The following is a 25,118-nucleotide window of genomic DNA, read 5'->3' as shown; positions in this document are numbered from 1 at the left end:
GACAATTATTGAAAAGGAAAAGCAGTTTACTACAATAACATTTTAACAGTATACAACATTGAAGCTTCATGTTATAACATTATTATACGCTTTTAAGCTAAATACTTTATGTTATCTTAAAAAAGAGAAACTCTCAATTATGAAAACGGAGTAACACAAAATAAAAATTTGAGTATGATAATGCGTCAAAATATTGAGTTTTTCTCAGCTTGAAAAGGTTGATCTTCTGCGCTGGTAGTTTTTGTAATGCTGTTTACTGCTGTGTGAATCTGGGAACGCAGGGAAGCTGATATTTGGAAAAGGAACACAATTGATGGTGGAATCAAGTAAGTTTCATGTGCAACATGGTATTTAGAATATTGACAACTGGTTTCATCAATCCTGATTAGCCATGAGTGTGTGTTTGTAAGTGTGTTTGATTGACAAGGTTGACTGCATAACGTTTTACACAAGAACACCAATAAAGCGTATGACTATTCAACCTTCTCTGAAACATTTATATATATATATATATATATATATATATATATATATATATATATATATATATATATATATATATATATATATACAGTGCCTTGCGAAAGTATTCGGCCCCCTTGAACTTTGCGACCTTTTGCCACATTTCAGGCTTCAAACATAAAGATATGAAACTGTAATTTTTTGTGAAGAATCAACAACAAGTGGGACACAATCATGAAGTGGAACAAAATTTATTGGATATTTCAAACTTTTTTAACAAATAAAAAACTGAAAAATTGGGCGTGCAAAATTATTCAGCCCCTTTACTTTCAGTGCAGCAAACTCTCTCCAGAAGTTCAGTGAGGATCTCTGAATGATCCAATGTTGACCTAAATGACTAATGATGATAAATAGAATCCACCTGTGTGTAATCAAGTCTCCGTATAAATGCACCTGCACTGTGATAGTCTCAGAGGTCCGTTTAAAGCGCAGAGAGCATCATGAAGAACAAGGAACACACCAGGCAGGTCCGAGATACTGTTGTGGAGAAGTTTAAAGCCGGATTTGGATACAAAAAGATTTCCCAAGCTTTAAACATCCCAAGGAGCACTGTGCAAGCGATAATATTGAAATGGAAGGAGTATCAGACCACTGCAAATCTACCAAGACCTGGCCGTCCCTCTAAACTTTCAGCTCATACAAGGAGAAGACTGATCAGAGATGCAGCCAAGAGGCCCATGATCACTCTGGATGAACTGCAGAGATCTACAGCTGAGGTGGGAGAGTTAATACTTTGTAGCGCCACCTTTTGCTGCGATTACAGCTGTAAGTCGCTTGGGGTATGTCTCTATCAGTTTTGCACATCAAGAGACTGAAATTTTTGCCCATTCCTCCTTGCAAAACAGCTCGAGCTCAGTGAGGTTGGATGGAGAGCATTTGTGAACAGCAGTTTTCAGTTCTTTCCACAGATTCTCGATTGGATTCAGGTCTGGACTTTGACTTGGCCATTCTAACACCTGGATATGTTTATTTGTGAACCATTCCATTGTAGATTTTGCTTTATGTTTTGGATCATGTCTTGTTGGAAAACAAATCTCCGTCCCAGTCTCAGGTCTTTTGCAGACTCCATCAGGTTTTCTTCCAGAATGGTCCTGTATTTGGCTCCATCCATCTTCCCATCAATTTTAACCATCTTCCCTGTCCCTGCTGAAGAAAAGCAGGCCCAAACCATGATGCTGCCACCACCATGTTTGACAGTGGGGATGGTGTGTTCAGGGTGATGAGCTGTGTTGCTTTTACGCCAAACATAACATTTTGCATTGTTGCCAAAAAGTTCGATTTTGGTTTCATCTGACCAGAGCACCTTCTTCCACATGTTTGGTGTGTCTCCCAGGTGGCTTGTGGCAAACTGTAAACAACACTTTTTATGGGTATCTTTAAGAAATGGCTTTCTTCTTGCCACTCTTCCATAAAGGCCAGATTTGTGCAGTATACGACTGATTGTTGTCCTATGGACAGAGTCTCCCACCTCAGCTGTAGATCTCTGCAGTTCATCCAGAGTGATCATGGGCCTCTTGGCTGCATCTCTGATCAGTCTTCTCCTTGTATGAGCTGAAAGTTTAGAGGGACGGCCAGGTCTTGGTAGATTTGCAGTGGTCTGATACTCCTTCCATTTCAATATTATCGCTTGCACAGTGCTCCTTGGGATGTTTAAAGCTTGGGAAATCTTTTTGTATCCAAATCCGGCTTTAAACTTCTCCACAACAGTATCTCGGACCTGCCTGGTGTGTTCCTTGTTCTTCATGATGCTCTCTGCGCTTTAAACGGACCTCTGAGACTATCACAGTGCAGGTGCATTTATACGGAGACTTGATTACACACAGGTGGATTCTATTTATCATCATTAGTCATTTAGGTCAACATTGGATCATTCAGAGATCCTCACTGAACTTCTGGAGAGAGTTTGCTGCACTGAAAGTAAAGGGGCTGAATAATTTTGCACGCCCAATTTTTCAGTTTTTTATTTGTTAAAAAAGTTTGAAATATCCAATAAATTTTGTTCCACTTCATCATTGTGTCCCACTTGTTGTTGATTCTTCACAAAAAATTACAGTTTCATATCTTTATGTTTGAAGCCTGAAATGTGGCAAAAGGTCGCAAAGTTCAAGGGGGCCGAATACTTTCGCAAGGCACTGTATATAGTTTGAGAAAAAGGAAACCATTCAGCCCTAGTCCTGTACTACTTATTATTATTATTATTATTATTATTATTATTATTATGATGATGATGATGATGATGATGATGATGATGATGATGATGATTGTAGTAGTAGTCATCATCATCATTGTCATTGTAGTAATAAAGTAATCAGGAGTATTAAAAGCAGGTTTGCATTTCACACGCTTGACATATGTTTTTGTCAAGTCCTTTATCACTGTGGGTTCTGGAAACACAGATACATAGATCCTTGGAAAAGGGACCAGGCTATCTGTGGACCCCAGTAAGTGTTGTTATATTATAGCTTCTGTTATTGTTGCACAGTTCATGTCATTGAATAGCATTCAAATCAATGGGTGCATATTTGTCTAAATCATATAATGGAAGTCGGTAACCATCTTTACTGCACTGTATATAAACCCTTCGTGGTGCTGACCTCTAGTACAGCAGCTTGAAAACCCCATTAGTAAAACCATAGCTATGGTTTGAAGAGTGGCATGTGTCACTGTGTGACGGGAGGCACAGGGAAGATACTGTTTGGATCTGAAACAAACCTCTTTGTAGAACCAGGCAAGTAAAATGATCACTTGTAATAATTTTCTTGAAGACATTATTCCAGACAATTGAGAAAACAACATTTCTGAGGGATGTATTGAATCAAATATGTCCAGTTTTCTTTTCTTTTTTATGTATATATTAAAACCATGTCATGAAAAACTAGCAACCTTGTTTATGGTATATTTTGCCAAAAATGTAAACAAAATAAAATATGCAGGAGGGACAGGTAGAGCATTATATAAAATAACACTAAGAAATAAACACAATCAAACATTCAATTAAATGAACCAATAGTCATTACAACAAATAAACAACATGAAAGAATGAAATGTGTAGTTTCAGAAGAAACACAATGTGATAATATACAATGGAAGAATAAAGGATACATAGACTCACTACCACTATGCCTGAAGGGTTAAACACACATGAACAGTAGAGTGTTACATCATTAATTGTGTAGTAAATGACATCACAAGCATGTTCATAGATTTAATTAGAAATAAAGAAGTGCAGTTACCATGGATTCAAAATCCCAGTAGAACCTCCAGTGCTGGTTTTCAAACACACTGTCCCTTGATAAAGGTGTGTTAAACAAACCGAAATGTTGGGAAGTTGGCTTTTTAGGAAATATATATATATATAATCGGAGTCATTTTAAAAAGGAATGTGTTTCTTGAAGCGTTGTTTGTTTCTCCTATCACTGTCGTATATTTTCATTAAACATGCTTGGGTTTTTGTGCTGGAGTTTCTCACAGTGTGAATAACAATGCTGGTAAAATGACATTTGGATCTGGAACAAGACTTACAGTGCAGCCTAGTAAGTAAAGTGTTGTATTATTGATGAAACTAGTTTGTGTTAAATAAATACAACTATGTGCCTTCTTCTGACAGTTTAAACTGTCTCACTTTAGTTGAAGGATCCATTTATAAAACATCAGTAATTAAATATGTTGAAGGTTATTATCCAGCAATAACAGTTTATCAAATGCAATATGATTGATATCTATGATAAGGTTATACTTATTAATGTAATTACAGTACAATATTCCAGGCTAGGTCCTTGTTACTCTCCGAACCAGACTGCATTCACCACTCAGTAATCTAGTTTCTTGACATACTGTACTGGAAAGAGTTTAGTTTTTAGATACAGCCTGTTACAATAACTTTCCATCAGAGTTCATAATGTCAGAACACACTTACTGGTGCCTCTTCATTATTATAACATATCATTTAATTAAAGTGCTACAGATACAAATCTATTCTACTCTAGCCAGTATTCTATATTATAAAATAATACAAAACAAGATAAACTATTTATATAGCTTGTATAGACCCCAGAACATAAGCTTTGCAGGGTTGCGAGTTTTTGTAATGAGACAGTTTACTGTGTGAATGCTGGAAGTGATAAAGTCACATTTGGAACTGGGACAAGACTGATTGTGGAACCAAGTAAGTGTAATGACTTGTTATTGGTATTGTGTTGGAGTGTTAATATATCAAATTCATGATTAGCAGGTAGCCAAGGAAATCTGCATCTTTAAGAAGGGGGATACAATTACAGCTGGGTTCCAGGGAGAGCACAGTGTACACATTGTTTTAATGGGTAGAACATGCAGACCCCTGGGGGAAATATGTTTACCGATTGACCACTACAACACCTTTTAATTATTAACAGTTTTGGTTTAGTTAAAAAGAAAAGGAGCAGCATAGTTATCAATTGGGAAGAATGTTGTTTCAAAGTGTATCGACTTATTGAAATAACCCTATAGGGTCAGATCCAAACAGGGACTTTAATGCAGTTAAACCCACATGTTATCTATATCACAGAGCTAGGTTTATCTCTCGATAATGTATAAAGGTATAAAGCAAAATAACTCACACTCCCTTACTTAATGTAATAGTTAAACATCCATGCATGTAATAAGAAAGAGAAAGAAAGAATGCTGTTACTAAGAGCACAGCAGAATATCACTCAGCTACCTGTACACAGTAGTTTTTGATATGGTAGAAGTCACTGTGTGGATTCTGGTGGTTCAACTGGTAAACTAGTGTTCGGAGCAGGAACACGGCTGTTTGTTGATCCCAGTAAGTATTCCTAACTCAGTTTAAGCGTGCATCCGTGTACTTGTAACTACATTCTATCCCATCAGATAAGAATCTGTACATTTATCATTTGCTATATGTTCTAAAAAAATATGTGTTCTATTCAATTTATTTGGCACGAAATGAAAGTTGGAAGATCTCAAACAGTGTGGTTACCTGCAATATGGTTTAATAGAAAAGTAAATACCAAGTACACAAAGCTGGTACCATTGTACAGCATTTCTTCTAATTGCACTCCATTTTATGGTAACTTCTTTCATCCAGTACAGCACATTTTGGGTATTTTAAACAATTACAACTGGGTTCAGATACCTGGATCAGCATTAATCTGCACCACTTCACTGAGGGTAAGATTAGCATTAATCTGCAGCACTTTACTGAGGGTAACAGTAGGTAGTTCTATCCTGAGGTTGTGGAACCAGCTATTAATCTAAATACATTTGCTGTTGGTTTTAATTGCATGTAAGAGTGTTACTGTGTGGTCAAACTGACCTGTTCAGATGATGGGACAGAAAACACAACAGTGTTTATAGTTATTATGTTAAGAAACAGAAAACATATGTTTGGTTGTATTACTCTTACAATGGAAACGACTTCGGATATGTTTGTTTCTGTTGTAGTGTTACTTACTGTTTCAATACAGAAGATGAGATTATATTTGGAAAAGGGACTACACTTGTCCTAGAACTTCATACATTTTAATATAAATAGGAATTGCCTTGCAATGGAACACTTCATTGCTTTATAATTATTTATAACATAACCTACACAATTGTTTAGGAAAAAATAAAGCTTTGATGGTTTTATGTAGATTTTAATGTATCCCCATGCACCATATCTAGTTTGTGATATGATTTAATTTTAATATGATTTTGACAGATAAGTGGCAATTTACACACACACACACAAAACATGAAATGAGAAAGAAAAAAAAAACTAAATAGGTGTTTTTATCTTTGCGATAATAAGTGTGTTTGTTTTTTTTAATAAATACACACATTGTGCTATTTCTAAAGCTATATATTGTAGGCATAAAATTGAATCAGAACTATAGAGCTGGGTAACAATTAACGTGCATTGAACTGTGATCGGAGGTTTTTGTAATTGATTGTACTGTTGTGTGAATCAGGGAAGTAACAAATTCACATTTGGTTCTGGAACAAAATTACTAGTCCAGCCAAGTAAGTATTTTATCATGGAAATGATCATTTAATCAGTGTGCCTTGTTGTTAATTTATTGTGTTTGTGCGTGATATGCGATAGAGAGGACACTGTTGTTAATTCATTGGTGTTCTTTAAGGTCTCTTTATCTAACCAGGTGTCCCAATCTCCTCCAGGTTGGGGACATTTCAACACTGTGATTGATTAATTTGAGTGTTATCATTATTTCATAATGTTAGAATAGCTGGATAGGTGACACTTAGGATGCTGCGTGGCAAAGAGATGGTGGTGCAGTTACAGGACAGTGTAGGCAGTTGCTAATATGTATAATTACATTGTTTAGAGATGTGATTATACATTCACTATGTAATTAGAATATAACCACATGATCTAGTACATTGTTATAACAGTCTAATAACAGACACTTAATTTAAAGCATTATCAGGCATGAATAATGTTCTACAAACCCATCTGCTCACACAGGTGAGCTGTTTGGTGTGTGTGGGGTGTTGTTGGTTCATTGGGTTTTGGTTTTGATTACATGTCATTTGGGTTTGTATGAGTACATATGTGATAACCAGGGGACATTGTTTATTGGGAGTCAATGCACATTTACTTTATTTGGATCTCTGCCTGAAATCATTCATTTTCTACAATGTTAAATGGGACCCATCCATTCCACTGCAGCCTCAGCGAGGCAGTTTTTGTAACTCTGTATAGCACTGTGTGAATTCTGGTGGAGGGGCTGGGAAGCTGCTGTTTGGAAAGGGTACGAGACTCACTGTGGAACCAGGTCATTATTACTTGTTTGTATTTTATTTTATGTCATCCATTACGGCACATATTTGGCATTTTAAACAATTACAACTGGGTTCAGAGACCTGGATTAGCATTAATCTCCACCGCTTTACTGAGGGTAACATTAGCATTAATCTGCACCACTTTACTGAGGGTAACAGTAGGTAGTGCTATCCTGAGGTTGTGGAACCAGCTATTAATCTAAATACATTTAAGTGTTACTGTGTGATCAAACTGACCTGTTCAGGTGATGAGACAGAAAACACAGCAGTGCTTATTGATTATGGCTAAAGAAACAGAAAACATATGTTTGGTAGTATTACTCTTACAATGGAAACAGCTTCACATATGTTCGTTTCTGTTGTAGTGTTACTTACTGTTTCAATACAGCAGATGAGATTATATTTGGAAAAGAGACTACACTAGTCCTATAATCTCATATGTTTTAATACAAATATGAATTTCCTTGCAATGGAACACTTCATTGCTTTATAATTATTTATAACATAACCTACACAATTGTTAAGAGAAATAGAGCTTTTATGTTTTCATGTAGATTTGAATGTGTCCCCGTGCACAATATCTAGTTTGTGATGTGATTTCATTTTAATACGATTGACAGGTAAGTGGAAATTTACACACACAAAAACATGAAATGAGAAAGATACAACTTGAGTAGTTTAGTTTAGTTTAGTTTTGCATAACTAAACAAGTATTTTTGTCCTTGCAATATCATGTGTGTTCGTTTTTTAGTAAACACATGCATTGTTTTTTTTTTGTGATATTTCTAAAGCTATATATTGTAGGCATAACATTGAATCAGAAATATAGAACTGGGTAATAGTTAGCTTGCATTGAGCTAGGTTTTTGTTGTAAAGCAAGGCTTTTGCTTCATAAAGTCTACTGAAACCTGTTGAATAATGTTACGTTAACATGTTGAATTACACACCGCAGTTTTCCATATACTTCCCGAAAAACTGACAAATTGAAAAATGTGACATTTCGAAATCTAACATGAAATACTGACCTGCTATTGCAATTAATTAATGAGCAAATTAATAATTCATCAATTAATCAGTCCTACCAACACACTCTCTCTCTTTGGCAGCTCTTGCATAGTAAAAAAAAAAAACATTGCTGAATATCTAAATATCAAAGGAATAGCCTTGTCAGGGTTTTTGTAAATGATTGTACTGCTGTGTGAATCAGGGAAACAGCAAGCTTGTATTTGGTTCTGGAACAAAATTACTAGTCCAGCCAAGTAAGTATTTTATTATGGAAAGCATAATTTGAGCAGTGTGCCTTGTTGTTAATTTATTGTGTTAGTGTGTGGTATGCGATGGAGGGGACACTGTTGTTAATTCATTGGTGTTCTTTAAGGTCTCTTTATCTAACCAGGTGTCCCAATCTGCTCCAGGTTGGGGACATTTCAACCCTGTGATTGATTCATTCGAGTGTAATCATTATTTCATAATGTTAGAATAGCTGGATAGGTGACACATAGGATGCTCTGTGGCACAGAGATGGTTTGCTGATCTGCTTCTGTGCTGTTTCTCTGGGAATGAGATTGAATGGATCCTGATGTCTAACATAGCCACTGGAATTTACTCCAACATTTAAAATGGGATTTATAGAACATTTAATAACAGTTTACAGTCACACTTGTAGTTTCAGACACAATGAATATATATTTGTTCATTTTTGTCCCCAGTATACAACATGTTACATCTCTCTTAATCAATGATTTACAATATTTTTCATGATAGAGAAAGATTGTTTGTATTGAAGTTGCTGTAAACTCTGTGCTGTTTTTGTACCAGTCTATTCTGCTGTGTGACTCAGCAGGGAGTCACTAAGCTGATCTTTGGGTCTGGAACACAATTACATGTTCAGCCTCGTAAGTACTGCATTGTGATACAATATTATGAACATGGTCGACTTCACTGTTTACTATTGACCTGATTTAAATGAAAAGTATGAACGCACCATGGCATTATGGATAGATTCTGATTTCAGGAATTTAGCTGATACATTGATAAAGCCAGATTAAAATAGCTAGTAAATTGAAAGATTCCAGTGGTCAGGATCCTCTTTGTAAAAGGCAAGTCAGGTATGTATCGGAGTATATTCACGTGTAAAGTTTGTGATGTAGAATTCATTAGGGTTATGGTAAAATAATACTGTGGTTGTACAAAAATCTAATTTAATTCAAGCTTGAATCCACATCCTAAGCTATTTCTGTGAATTTGTGAGTGAGGAGGGAGTTTTTGTAATTAGGTTTCTTACTGTGTGAATACTAATACTGCTTCTAAACTGATCTTTGGATCTGGAACAAGGCTAACAATAGAACCAAGTGAGTATTATTTCACAGAACATACTTATAGTTAATAATACTATTATATTGATAGTCTAAGTATGGAGCACATATATAACTATTCATAGGATTAAATTTGAATAACTGTAACACTATCCCTGGAGCGGCTTTCAAAAACCTAGGATCATTGCAAAGGTTATTTTATTTATACGATTATCAGTAACTATGGGATATTGGTTTATTAGGACATTATTGAACTGTTAACTGTTAGCAAGCACATTGATGTGTGCATATTGCAAATGTATGAGTTGATAATTCATCTGTGTGCTGTAATTATGATCAATCAATCAATTTTATTTGTATACAGTGCCTTTCATGACAGGTCACCATTAAACGCTTTACAAGGATAAAAGTAATACATATAACAAAAACAACAATAAGCAGTAAAAAGCTTAAAAAACTAACAGGGAGCCAATGCAAGGATGCCAGCACAGGGGTGATATGCTCTCACCTATTGACCCGAGTTAAAATTGTAGCAGCAGTATTTTGTACAAGTTGGAGGCGAGAAATAATGTTGTGGTTAGTCCCAATGAAAAGACCATTGTAATAATCAATCCTAGAGGATATACAAGCATGCATTAATCTTAAATGCAGAAATGGTCCTCAGTGTGTTTTTGTAATCAGGTATTATAGATGCAGAAATGGTCCTTGGTATGTTTTTGTAATCAGGTATTATAAATGCAGAAATGGTCCTTGGAATGTTTTTGTCATGAGGTGTACTTCTGTGTGGGTGTAAGTGGATCTAAACAGCTCTTTGGAAATGGGTCAAAATTAACAATACAACCAAGTGAGTACTAAATAAAAACAGAATAATGTCTTTATATCTTTATGTGTTGATACTGATGAAGACGTGTTGTCTAATCTGAGTCTCCTACAGTAAGAAATGCTATAAGTTTACATACTGTTCTTGAGTTTGGTTTAAAGAAATATTGCATATGAACATTTTTTTTCCTCAGTTGTTGATGTGAGTTCCACAGCATAACCTTTCCCGGTCTATTGATTAATTGAGTTACTTGATGGTTTTGATGAGGGTGTGGATGATGGATCAGGCATTGGGAAGCTATATTTTGGTCAAGTCACTAAAGTAGCCATAGACTCACGTAAGTGATGCAGCTTGCATTGTATTATTTTGTTGAAATAATACAAGCAATCATTTTTATTCATTTACAAATGATTTATTAATTATTGATTCTTATTGATTCTAAGATTCTAAACCACATTTCAAAAATACCAGGTATACCTGAATCAGAAAGATTAAGGTAGAAAGAAAGAAAGAAAGAAAGAAAGAAAGAAAGAAAGAAAGAAAGAAAGAAAGAAAGAAGTTGTGGTCCAGCGGTTGTTTATGCAATGGGTTGTATTGAAGAGTGAATGCTGGTGACATTTCCAGGCATTTCAAAACATGCTGATTTCTCATGTTAAATGTATTGCAAATGCCATGGTTGTATCTCATTATTAGATCTGTAATACAGAATATGCAGTTTAGACAGTTGAACCGGTACAGGAATAGAGTGGAGTGAATAACTGTGTTCCCTTGTTAATCTTCAACACATTGAATAGCTTGTTATAGACTTCTGTAAATGGATGTTAAGTCTAAGGTGTGACCCTTCCATATTTGTTTACTTGTTAATGCTTTTGCAGTAGTATTTCAATAGATTAAACAAAAGGCTGTACCACTGCGATTTCAAGAACTGATTATCTAAAAATGAAGTATTGCAGGAAGCAGTGCAGAGTTTTTGTACAAGGTTTTACTGCTGTGCGACAGTTAGAAATGACAAGCTGGTGTTTGGAAATGGAACACAATTACAAGTACAGCCTTGTGAGTGTTTATAACATCCTACACTGTGCATTCACACACATGTACAAGGTGCATTATTAATTAGGATTTGTGTAATGATTTGATAAGGGAAGATTATTGAGATGCAGTCTAGGCTTGTATAGCATGTGCGTCGCTGTGGAAAGTTTCCCTTCGGAACTGAACAAAGAATAATTTCAATTATGATAGGTACACAATCACCCATGCTGTTTTTGCCAAATGTCTAATTCATTATTAAACAATGCTAGCTTTTATTTGTTGGTTTTGTTTAAATATGCAGTTAGTCAAAGAAGATTGTGGTGTGATATTATTGCAATTATAATTATTAATTCAAGATAAATACAGAACGTGTGATGTTCCTTGTTCTTTGGTAACGTCCCATCAAACAGTATATACAGTATGTATTTTACAATTGTGATTGAGCCATTCAAAGGGATTGAATCTACCTTTATGTGCAGAAGATGTATTTGTAGATTGTGTAATGGTGTGTACTGATGTGTGACTCAGTCGTAGATTGTGTAATGGTGTGTACTGATGTGTGACTCAGTTGTAGATTGTGTAATGGTGTGTACTGATGTGTGACTCAGTCGTAGATTGTGTAATGGTGTGTACTGATGTGTGACTCAGTCGTAGATTGTGTAATGGTGTGTACTGATGTGTGACTCAGTCGTAGATTGTGTAATGGTGAGTACTGATGTGTGACTCAGTCGTAGATTGTGTAATGGTGTGTACTGATGTGTGACTCAGGGGACTGGATCTTGGAAGCTCATTTTTGGTCAAGGTACCAAATTATATATTGAACCAAGTAAGTGAGTGTTGTTTTATCTCCTTATTAAAGAATCTGTGGAAAGTGATCCCATTCTTATTATACATTAGTAAGATGTTACACTATGTGTTAACTATGTATTAATGACTTAGTTACACTGTAATAACACATTATTTACATCTTATTCTGTATTACAAAGCAAGTACATGTTATAATCTAAAGCACTTACTTCTCAGTGCTTTACATCATTACTGTGTGTTTGCTAGACTGAAGTAGTGCTAAACTAATCCTTGGGTCTTGAACACAGCTTACTGTTGTACATTGTTGTTTAACACTAGTTAAATACAGTTGAATTAGTGCATCACTTTTCTCATCACCCAGGTCATTATTACAATGTATTTTTTCATTAACACAAATCTACACAAAACTATCAGCAAACATCAAAATCGAAATTGTGCAATGGAAATAGTGCATTGATCTACAGTATGCATGGTCTATCATATTGCAGTTCATTCATTTACCGTTGTTGGATATCTGTAGTGTTCTTATGAATTAATCTATTGTTCTATAAGTAATGAAAGCTCTACATATTAAACAGTTATTTATGATCCCCAGGTACATGCTTCTTGTTAGCTCTGTGCATTACTTGTGTGTGGTATAACAAATCCTGACCATGCAGTCAGGTTTTTGTAAAGAGGATAATCACTGTGTGAATTCTGGTGTGAAGCTAATATTTGGAAATGGAACAAGACTGACAATAGAAGCAAGTAAGTCATTTAGAAATGCAATGCACAGTGTGGTATATTGTTGTGCACCAATTGATGGGCCATTTATAACATGTTTACATGCAAGCATGTATTTTTAGTTTGTTGAAATGGATTTGGTGTTGATAATCCAGACTTTTTGTGATATTTGCTGAACAGTTGTAACTGGGGTTTTTTTGAATGAAATATGTTACTATTAAACTTTATTAACTACCCATTAAACAAACAAAAATGGACAACATGTGTTAACATGTTAGTAAACTAGTAGTTAACAGTTAGTAAAATAAAATGTCCCATTACATAAATACTGGTTTCTGAAGATGTAGAATGGGTGCAGTTTTTGTACTGGGGTACAACAGTGTGGAGTGGTGGATCATACTGGTTTCTGAAGATGTAGATTGGGTGCAGGTTTTGTACTGGGGTACACCAGTGTGGTGGATCTGGTATGAAGCTCATATTTGGATCTGGAACAAGAGTTATTGCAGACCCTCGTAAGTAAAATAGATATTTTCACAGACATGGCTCTTGGGTAATATACTTTCTTGTCTGTAGAGAAGATATAATAGATTTATTGTATTAGAGGTGTTCAATATTAAAATGTATAGTTATTTTTACACATGGTAATAAGTACATAGGTATACAAGGATGTAAGCCTAAATTAAAAGAGGGGATTTGGTAATGCAGTTTAACACTGTGTTCATGATGGAAGCAACAAGCTGATCTTTGGGAAAGGAACAAGACTGACTGTGGAGCCCCGTAAGTTTGATTTAAGTCATTTTATATAAACCTGACTGGGAGAATAAGTATAATTAATTCTAAATGAAGGTTCTACAGGAAGGTTCTAAAGAATCACAATTTCAACTTCAGTAAAATGTATACCATGGCACAATTACAGATCATATGCACTAACTGTTAACATCCTTACTAACACATTAATCCTTCCAGTGGAAACCAGTAAAATGGTCTAAAGCAAATAACAGTGTGCACCGTTATACCAAATCATATTTATTAATTATAGATTTAAATGTAATATTATAGGTCTCTACTTACAAAAAGAGACTTTGACAATATCTACATATTAGTCTTGAGTTCTATCCAAACACTGACACAAGTATAGCTGTCAATGCTGCGGGATTTCCCCTGAAGCTTACTGAATAATTGACCCTTTGTTTTAAGCACACCTAGAATCAAAGTAGGATTGATTTATTTATTTGTATATTTGTTAAAACCACTTTGCATATAATAGTATTGTATTTTAATTACATTGTGGTTTAATGTAGTTAAAATGTAAAAACAGAGAGCATTATCCATGTAATCTTAAACAAAGAAACATGTACTACTACTACTACTACTACTACTACTACTAATAATAATAATAATAATAATATATTCTCAGTAATTGAAACATTGGAATATGCCCAGTGTAGTGACGTAAAGACAGAAATAATATTAAATATTTGGGTGCTTTATAGCTGCAAAATGCGAAATCATCAACCTACAGACCCAACATGTTTAATTCTTCTTATGACGCTTTAACTAAATTGCATATTTTAAATATACCATGCTTATTGCATTACTTATAATGGAGTTGGAATTTATATAGTTTATGCCATGTGATGATTCACTGTGTGAATGATGCAGCAGGTCAAAAGCTCATGTTTGGAAATGGTACAAAATTAACAGTGAATCCAAGTAAGTACTGAATGTTTATTTTTAAATGTGTGAAATATAGCACATCCAAAACAAGTCTTTTAGTTTTATTTTCATATGGATACTGTGACCGCCATTGAGAAAACTGGGGTAGATGTTTTGATTGATTCAATGATTTTCTTTTTGATTAAACATTTGGTTGCTACATTATATAGAATGAAGGGGTCACCTAGTCTGACTGGTAACTTCAGTTTAAGGATATGATATACAGACTTAGTTAGCAATCTAATAATGTGTTATAAATTAAATTAATAACAGGAAATGTCAACAATGTGTAAAAATCAAGGGCATTATAAGGCAAGTGAGAATGATAAAATGACAAGCCGTCCACCAGTAAAGTAATCAAGATTGTATTGTAACACACTTTGTTTGTGTTAATAGCATGTTTCTAGGTGTTTTATAAGTGGTTCCTTAAACTACTAGTTTTTGCTAAGCCATGATATACTGTGTGACTACTGGAGGGACAAACAAGCTGGTGCTTGCAAAAGGCACTCTATTAACAGTGGAACCAAGTGAGTAAATATTAAAAATAACTGCTTACAATGACAGACTGGGCATAGAGAAAACACAGAACTCCTTAATGTGCGTCTGTACTGGGATGATTTTATTATGGGTTTCACAGACCTTGATTAGCAGTAGTCTTGAACTACCTAATGTTATCTCAGGAAAGCTAGTACAAGGTTATTGCTAATCAGGCTCTATGAATCCAGCCGTTAGTGTTTTGCATATTTAGGAATATTGTAAAATGAGTTTGATCTATTATCTCTTAAACTACGTATGTGTTATTACATTTCTACACTAGACAATGATAATAGATTACATTCGTTAGGAATGTATGTAGTGGTGAAAAAAGCATAAGACATTCAGAAATGACTATGCAATTCCAATGAAATGAATATGCATTTCTCTTCATTATTTTAAAGTGCAACCAAATTGTCTTTTGTCCAGTTGTTTTATTTTTGTAGTGAGAGAATGTAGAGAGAGTTAAACATTTTTATTTTGTACAATATAGTTTCTTTACTTTTGTTATTGTTTTCAATAATGCATTATTTTATGGATGAACTAACTGATCAGTTGATTCATTGGTCCGTATATTGTAGTCTTAGCCATAAGCAAATATATTAACATACTTCAAATATACAATACTGATTGCCTTGGTGCTACTTTTTGATATGGGGTGTTGCACTGTGTGAATGCTGGAGGGACTCAATAACTCACCTTTGGAAATGGCACACTATTAGCTGTGGAACCGAGTAAGTAAAATACATTTCAATAGAAATCCTGTCACATTTACAACTGGAATACATAATTCGTGCTGTTTGCGATTGAACTGAAATCTATTGCAAGGGCATTATGATGTGGATTAGACACTACAATACTGTAGCAAGGGCATTATGGTGTGTAATAGACACTACAATGCAGTAGCAAGTGCATTATGATGTGTAATAGACACTACAATAATGTAGCAAGGGCATTATGATGTGTAATAGGCACTACAATCCAGTAGCAAGGGCATTATGATGTGTAATAGACACTACAATACTGTAGCAAGGGCATTATGATGTGTAATAGACACTACAATAATGTAGCAAAAGGCATTATGATGTGTAATAGACACTACAATACGGTAGCATTATGTATTATGATGTGGAATATGTTGGACTGATATAAAAACAATCTGATATGGAGATTGATTTACTATGATAATGAGGAATAAACAGATCAAACTAGAAAATCTCATGCGCAATGCAGTGGAGATTAAACTGAGCAGTGATCACAATAGAAAATATCACCCACAATGCAGTGGAGATTAAACTGAACAGTGATCACAATAGAAAATATCACCCACAATGCAGTGGAGATTAAACTGAACAGTGATCACAATAGAAAATATCACCCACAATGCAGTGGAGATTAAACTGAACAGTGATCACAATAGAAAATATCATCCACAATGCAGTGGAGATTAAACTGAACAGTGATCACAATAGAAAATATCACCCACAATGCAGTGGAGATTAAACTGAACAGTGATCACAATAGAAAATATCACCCACAATGCAGTGGAGATTAAACTGAGCAGTGGTAGCTTTGTAATCTAATGCCAAATCCATATATGCTTGCCATTTGATTTCAGAATATCATATATTTTGTAGGTTTAAATAGATATATTTTGAAATCTGCTGTTTTTCACTTTTGGGAACTGTGCTTGAAATATCAAGCTTTCTCTAGACTTCACTTCTAAATTTCATCTACATTTTATTACACATACTTTATGTTTAATTCTAGTGCCACAAACTGACTTTAAATTCCCTAATTAAAAAAAAAAAACAAATCAGGGAATTGATATAACTGGAAACTGTGATAAAATGATTTCAAAGTGGTCCCAAATGGAACCATTGGCAGACCAGCACCAGGGTTAGCAAGTCAGGACCTCAGTAGGTTTATGTGCAGGCATGCATTACTGTGTGGATGAGGGAAGCACGAAGCTCATATTTGGAAATAGAACTAAAGTAATCGTGGAACCAGGTAAGTTTTTATATAAATGCAGTTCATTAATATTGTATGTGTGTTTTATTTGTACAGATTCAGTTGAAACTTAACCTTATAGTCAAGCGATATTTTTTATTTTACTTCTACAGAAAATTGCCTTTTTAAGAATGAGCATACAGAATGTGCGATGATGTGTTTTTCCTTATTGGAATTAGTAAGCAGCTTATAATGCATTATCCCTAACAGCTGCTTAGAGATATTATGGGATGTGTTGATCACAGTATATAAATTTGATATGTGTGAAGAAGTACTGGTACTGCAAATGACTAGACAAATGCTTTTTCAAACCAACAAGATAGTTTTAAAAAAATAATACACCCTATTAAGTTTGTGAGGTGCAAACTTAATAGGTTGTGTGCCATCTAGCTGGTTTTTGAAAGGTGGTGTAACACTGTGTGAATAGAGGGACTGAGAAGCTCATATTAGGAAATGGTACAAGACTGAGAGTGGATTCAAGTGAGTGAAATTTTTAAATTAAATTATTAAACAAGTTCTGTACATATCTCTGTAGTGTTGTAACTGACAAAACATGTAAAAAAACATCAGTAATAAAATAACGACTCTTTATTACATGGCAATAATGACAAAGTGAGGAGTGCAGTATGGGGAATGATGTCTTATAACAATGACAATGTACATCACATCATACAAGAGTGAGGATTGCAGTATGAGGAATGATGTCTTTATAACAATGACAATGTACACCACATCATACAAGAGTGAGGAGTACAGTATGAGGAATGATGTCTTTATAACAATGAGTTTGGGTCAGAGCTAATTACAAAAACAGTTTGTCAGAAAATAGTATAATCTAAATATGTTTATTAATATTTTGAAAATAAGCAATGGCATTTTTCTTGGCAGAGGGTAATACATGTGTAGATATTTTACTAAAGTGAGTTAGTGAAGCTTGAGCCAGAGGGTTTGTGTATCACAATGTAATGCTGTGTGAATACACAGGGAGTTGGAAAGCTCATATTTGGAACTGGCACCAGACTGTTTGTGCAGCCAAGTAAGTACATTACAGCCATGCAATTAGTATATCTGAAAAATACACCGTGGCACCAAAATAGAACAATTTGAATGATTGCTTTAAAAAAGTAAATGTTCATTCTTTATTGCAGGTGGTAACTTTCTCCCTTTGTTAACTGTAAACCGCTAGTTAACAAGCAGTTTAATGAAATTGTGTATTGTGTTTCCATGTTAGTATATATATCGTAACCTATGCATAAGCAAGTTAGTAATATAGTTGTTAACAGTTAATAAACAAACTAAAACATACAGTTAAATAAAATGCACACATTGCTTGCAAAAATGTAAATGTTAACTTAATATTCTGACAGTTAAGATAGTGACCTAATTAAAATGATACATTGGAGCAGATTTATTAAGACATGATGTTCTTTGCCATCCATTTCCTTTAACCTATTATTATATGAGTATTACCTGTCATCTTTACTCTAATGAACACTGTAGCATTTTTACCTAAAGCAAAGACAGGGGATGCTTCAGGATGCCCACATGGTTTGGAGATACCTTGTACAACCTGTATGTGACAGCACTCCTAAATTACAGTTGAACTAAAATATCTGTGGAAGTTTATAGAAAGTTTGAGCTTATATAGTATGCAAGCAATTTAATTGATTTGACTTTAATGGAATTAGTAATTCTTAATATAATGTGTTGCTATTTATTGAGTTTTCTGAAGATTGATGAAACTTACAGTGCAAAGCGGATCACACAGTATGTATGAGATCAGAGACAATATTGCTTATTGTAATTCATTTCATTTTATTCTTCTTAATGTTAATGTGGAGTGCTGTACAATCCCAGTGAGGCCACTGGAAATGAGTTCCCATCCAGGTAGTTTTTGGTAGGAGGTGTAGCACTGTGTGAATACTGGAGGGGGTCAAAAGCTCATATTTGGAAACGGAACAGGACTGATAGTCGATCCAAGTAAGTACATGTCAAATACATTTAACAATGAGCTTGTAAATATATACAGTGCTGTAACAGAAGATCACAGAGATACATATGATGATCAGATCACCATTAAGAGCCCTGGCTTAGACCCTTCAATCACTTACAATTAGATATAATAAGAGTACATGGCAAGGGCTTGTTATGCTGTAAATATAATTATTATTCAAATCATATATTGGGGTCTATTCAATTCATCTTAACAGTGTTGGCTCATATATCGGTCATATTAATCATTCCAATAGGAATCTTTTACAGACAATGTGCAGTATTAGTTAGTTAAACAGGGACAGTATTTAGACCTGACACTGTCCACATCAATTCCATGAACCCCTTTGTCATTTACAGACAGCGTGCAGTATTAGTTATAAACAGGGGCAGTATTTAGACCTGACACTGTCCAGATCGATTCCATGAACCCCCTTGTCTTTTTCAGTACTCATGGTTCTCAATTAAACCTCAAAATCCCAAACGTCTGTTCAGCACCATAATGAATTGCAGAAAAGAGTTTGTGAGAAAAGATTGTTGGAAATGTTAATATGAATATTATCATGTTGACAATTAAAATACAATAAAATAAGCAGCATTCATTGTATTGGGTTAGATGGGTTTGTGTATTGGGATGTAATGCTGTGTGAATGATGGAACTCAGAAGCTCATATTTGGAATTGGAACTAAAGTGATTGTGTAGCCAAGTAAGTGTATTTATTATATGTATTGTCGTATATCTGGGAAGAATTGCGTGGAATCAAAAAAAGATTGTAAATAAATAATAAGCAGCAAAATTATGTAACTTATATTAAAGATAAATCAAATAAACAAGTGTAATACACACTTTGCATAGATGGATCAAATGGTGGATTTGAAGATTGATAGAAGTATAGTGTGAAGTTGATCCGAATGTGTAAATAGAAGGTATTCCTTGCCATTCTTGGTAATGCATTTCATTATGCTTAGTGTTAATTTAGAGTGCTGTAAAATCCTAGTGGAGCCCCTGGAAGCGAATGCCCATCCAGGAGGTTTTTGGTAGGGGGTGTAGCACTGTGGGAATACTGGAGCAAGTGACAAGCTCATATTTGGAAATGGTACAAGACATAGTGAATCCAAGTAAGTGCATTTAAAATAAATTCCTTAAAAATAGCTCTGTAAATATGTACAGTGTTGCAACTGGCAACTTACTGTGAACAAGAAAATAACGCCACTGTTATTTATGAAATGGCAACCCTATTGCTGGAACTATTAATATATTAACAATTAAAAAAAAAAGTAGGTGTAATGGTGTAGAATTCCCAGGGTGCTTATAAAACCATTTTTGGAAGAGGAACACAATTAAATGTGCAGCCAAGTAAGTACAATAGGAATGTTCCGGTGTGGATAGCTTGATAATATACTGACAGACTGGTGTTAAAAGCAGATGAGATACATCAGGTAATATTTGAGATTATTGGTGGCATACTTTAGCTGTATGTGTAAAAACTGAGTTCAGATGGGATTTATTGGTTAGACAAGGTGCCCGATTTTTAACTGTATAGAAACAAATTTGTTTTACTGCCTTGAAACTAAGCATTTCATGTACACATGTTGATTTAAGTGCATTGTAGCACAATTGGGGTCATTTTGTACCCCTACTCTTTTAAGGCTCAGATGGTTATATATATATATATATATATATATATATATATATATATATATATATATATATATATGAAGGAATGCTTCTGCAGGCACATTGGTCACTTAACATCAATACTGATTGCAGTTGTATAATATGCTACACACGACTTGGTTGATTGGTAATTGAAATAAGCACATATTATACTATCAATGAGAATATTTTGCCATATGAAAGTTTCTTTGATATCAATGCATGTTAAAATGCAGGCATATCATTCTAAGAAGAAATAATGTATAGAAGGCATAGAGCTTTCTTTACATGTAATGTATACTTGGATAAAGGCGTCTGTCAAATAAACTGATAATATTAATGTTTTGGCATAACTTTGTGGTAGTTTAGACTGTAAAAATACATAGTTCAGAAATGTATACCTGACAACTAGGCTACATATTGAAGAAATCAAGATAATACAGATGTCATGATCTACCAATGCTGTACTACTGCTTATTAAACATTAATAACACAAATACCATTTAATTGAAGCTTGGTTTACAACGTATAAAAAACGTATTATAAGGTAGCATTATTATTAGGTAAGATTATGACTCTCCCTGAGAAATAGAGACTTGACATTGGAGTTTAAGACTTTGGTGATTCTCCTCCCATACAAAAGGTATTTGTTATGGAGTGTATGAATACTCAGTCAGGATATCGGCTCATTTTTAGGAAAGGAACTAAATTGAATGTGGCGCCAAGTGAGTAAAACATAGCATGGCAATGCAGAAAAAGATACAATACATACTACAGTAAATAAAGCTAGAGATATCTACCCCAAACTACACACACACTACATGATATTAATAATACAAAAGTAATAATAAAGTTCTCATAATGCTTCGTATTATGTTTTCAAACAGTGTAGTGCTGTAGTCTGTTATTGTCATTAATACTAATCTGGAAAAGCTTGACGAATACTTCTCCAGTGTTTACATACATTGTGATTATTTATAAAGGATCCAGTATTTCTCTGTGCTAGTATGTGTAGGAACCTTCTTGTTCATATCAATGGGATGACATTCCTTAATAACGGTCTATACAGGTTGGCTGATAATAGTGCACATGTTTGCTATGGTGTTTGCTTTAGTTTTTGTAAAGAGGGAAATGGCTGTGTGAATACAGGATATGAAAAGATTACATTTGGATTTGGGACAAGACCTTTGGTGGAAATATTCAAAGATTTAGGATTTGTTTCTACAGTTTATCTACTTAACAATGACATGATCTATTGTGTGCTCTAAATATTAGACTGAAGCCATGGCACTAATGCAATGTGCTTCACCTTCAGATGTCAGCTCCAGTTCTTGTAAGGGGGTATATTGGTGTGGGCTGCTGGAGCTGCTGTGAATAAGCTTATATTTGGTAATGGAACCAAACTCACTGTTGAGCCCCGTGAGTAAAATGATTCTTTATATATATTTCTTTGTGGATAACATCACTCCTGTTCTGGAGTCCTTACACTGGCTACCTGTCAGGTTTTGAGTTGATTTTAAAATGATTCTTCTTACCTTTAAGGCTCTGCATGGTTTGGCTCCACAGTACTTATCTGATCTTTTTCTGTTTATACTCCCTCACGCAACCTTCACTGAACTGATTCTGGACTGTTCTGTGTTCCTTCTGCTCGTCTGCTCCATGGGTGACAGGGCCTTTTGTTGTTATGCCCTAAAACTCTGGAACACCATTCCTAAAGAAATCAGGGATTCAGCCACTTTGAGTGCTTTTAAATCGAGCTTAAAGACCTTTTTAGAAAGGCATTTTTGTGAATGTATTGTTAATAAGGAGGTATTCTTTGATATTTTTGGTAATGCATTTCATTATGCCTAGTGTTAATTTAGAGTGCTGTAAAATCCTAGTGGGGCCCCTGGAAGCGACTGTCCATCCAGGAGGTTTTTGGTAGGGGGTGTAGCACTGTGGGAATAGTCAAGGGGGTGACAAGCTCATATTTGGAAATGGTACAAGACTTATAGTGGATCCAAGTAAGTGCATTTAAAATACATTCCTGAAAATATAGCTCTGTAAATATGTGCAGTGTTGCAACTGAAAACTTGCTGTGAACAAGAAAAAAACACCACTGTTATTTATGAAATGGCAACAATGACCTTCTTGCTGGATATATTAATATATTAACAATTATAAAAAGAAAGGTAGACAGAATTTATTTTCTGTGGTGAATCAGTAAGTCCTGCTGTAATGGGTTTGTGTATTAGGATATAATGCTGTGTGAATGATGGAGCTGGGAAGCTCATATTTGGAAATGGAACTAAAGTGATTGTGCAGCCAGGTAAGTGTATTTATTATATGTATTGTCATATAGCTGGGAAGAATACTGTGCCATGAACAGTGAATGCGAAACAATAATAATGCAATAAAAACAAAAACATTGACGAATATAGAAGATACATCAAATAAACAATAAAGTGCAAAAGAAAACACAAGGCTTAAAGAAAACAAGCAAACATTACATTCTAGCAGTTTATTAAATACCCAGTGGGCTCTTTTACATCAAATAATGACCTGCTAATGTCACAAAACGAGTAACAAATAACCTGCAAGATACCTTTGAGTTTTACATTAACCTTCGGCATGACTTGATATGTTGTTCCAATTAAACACATTTCTGTGAATTGAATCCAAATGGATAAACTGCAATCGTATCTCTATTATAGTATTATCTATTTTAGTAACAGAGGTATTTGCTATGAAGTGTAATGGTGTGGAATTCCCAGGGTGCTTATAAAACCATTTTTGGAAGAGGAACACAATTAAATGTGCAGCCAAGTAAGTACAATATGAATGCCCCGGTGTGGATACCTTGATAATACATTGACAGGCATTTTTGTGAATATTTTGTGAATAAGAAAGTATTCTTTGCCATTCTTGGTAATGCATTTCATTATGCCTAGTGTTAATTTAGAGTGCGGTAAAATCCTAGTGGAGCCCCTGGAAGCGAGTGCCCATCCAGGAGGTTTTTGGTAGGGGGTATAGCACTGTGTGAATACTGGAGCGGATGACAAGCTCATATTTGGAAATGGTACAAGATTTATAGTGGATCAAAGTAAGTGCATTTAAAATACATTTCTTAAAAAATAGCTCTGCAAATAAATGCAGTGTTGCAACTGGCAGCTTACTGTGAACAAGAAAATAACACTAATGTTATTCATGAAATATTAATATATTAACAATTTTAAAAAGAAAAGTAGACAGTTTGTTTTCTGTGGTGAATCAGTAATTCCGGCTCTAGGTGGTTTGTGTATTAGTATATAATGCTGTGTGAATGTAGGAGGAGTTGGGAAGCTCATATTTGGAAATGGAACTAAAGTGATTGTGCAGCCAAGTAAGTGTATTTATTATATGTATTGTCATATATCTGGGAAGAATTGTGTGCCATGAACAGTGATTGCAAAACAATAATAATGCAATAAAAACAAAAACATTGACGGATTTAGAAGATACACCAATTAAACAATAAAGTGCAAAAGAACATGAGATACATCAGGTAATAGTTGAGATTATTGGTGGCAAATTTTAGCTGTATGTGCAATAACTGAGTTCAGATTCACAGTGAATAATACATGAACAATACTCGTCCCAAGCGTATTCAAGATGCATCTGTCATTCACGTCTATTTACAAGAAATCAGATCTGGGATGTATTGGTTAGAAAAGCTGCCCGATTTTTAACTGTTTAGAAACAAATGTGTTTTACTGCCTTGAAACTAAGCATTTCATCTACGCATGTTGATTTAAGTGCATTGTAGCACAAATGGGGTCATTTTGTATCCCTACTCTTTTAAGGCTCAAATAGTTTTATATATATATATATATATATATCTATGACGGAATGCTTCTGCAGGCACATTGGTCACTTAACATCAATACTGATTGCAGTTGTATAACATGCTACACACGACTTGGTTGATTGGTAATTGAAATAAGCACATATTATACTATCAATGAGAATATTTGACCCTATTAAAGAACTTACTTTTTTTATAAATGCATTTTTGTGAATGTTTTGTGAATAAGAAAGTATTCTTTGCCATTCTTGGTAATGCATTTCATTATGCCTAGTGTTAATTTAGAGTGCTGTAAAATCCTAGTGGAGCCCCTGGAAGTGACTGCCCATCCAGGAGGTTTTTGGTAGGGGCTGTAACACTGTGGGAATACTGGAGTGGGTAACAAGCTCA

General features: G+C 34.6%; 1 gene segment (V, D, J or C); it reads left to right on the top strand.

Annotated features, from left to right (window-relative positions):
* The first annotated feature begins 12,911 nt into the window (after positions 1-12,911).
* The window catches only part of LOC117963118 (T-cell receptor alpha chain constant-like), a 47,309-nt gene continuing 35,102 nt past the window's right edge, over positions 12,912-25,118 (top strand). The window contains 1 exon segment of the C gene segment in view: positions 12,912-13,020. Coding sequence covers positions 12,927-13,020 — 94 coding nt within the window.

This window comes from Acipenser ruthenus, chromosome 21 (assembly GCF_902713425.1).
Source record: "Acipenser ruthenus chromosome 21, fAciRut3.2 maternal haplotype, whole genome shotgun sequence".
Lineage (NCBI taxonomy): Eukaryota > Metazoa > Chordata > Actinopteri > Acipenseriformes > Acipenseridae > Acipenser > Acipenser ruthenus.
This window is presented reverse-complemented; position numbering and strand designations above follow the sequence as displayed.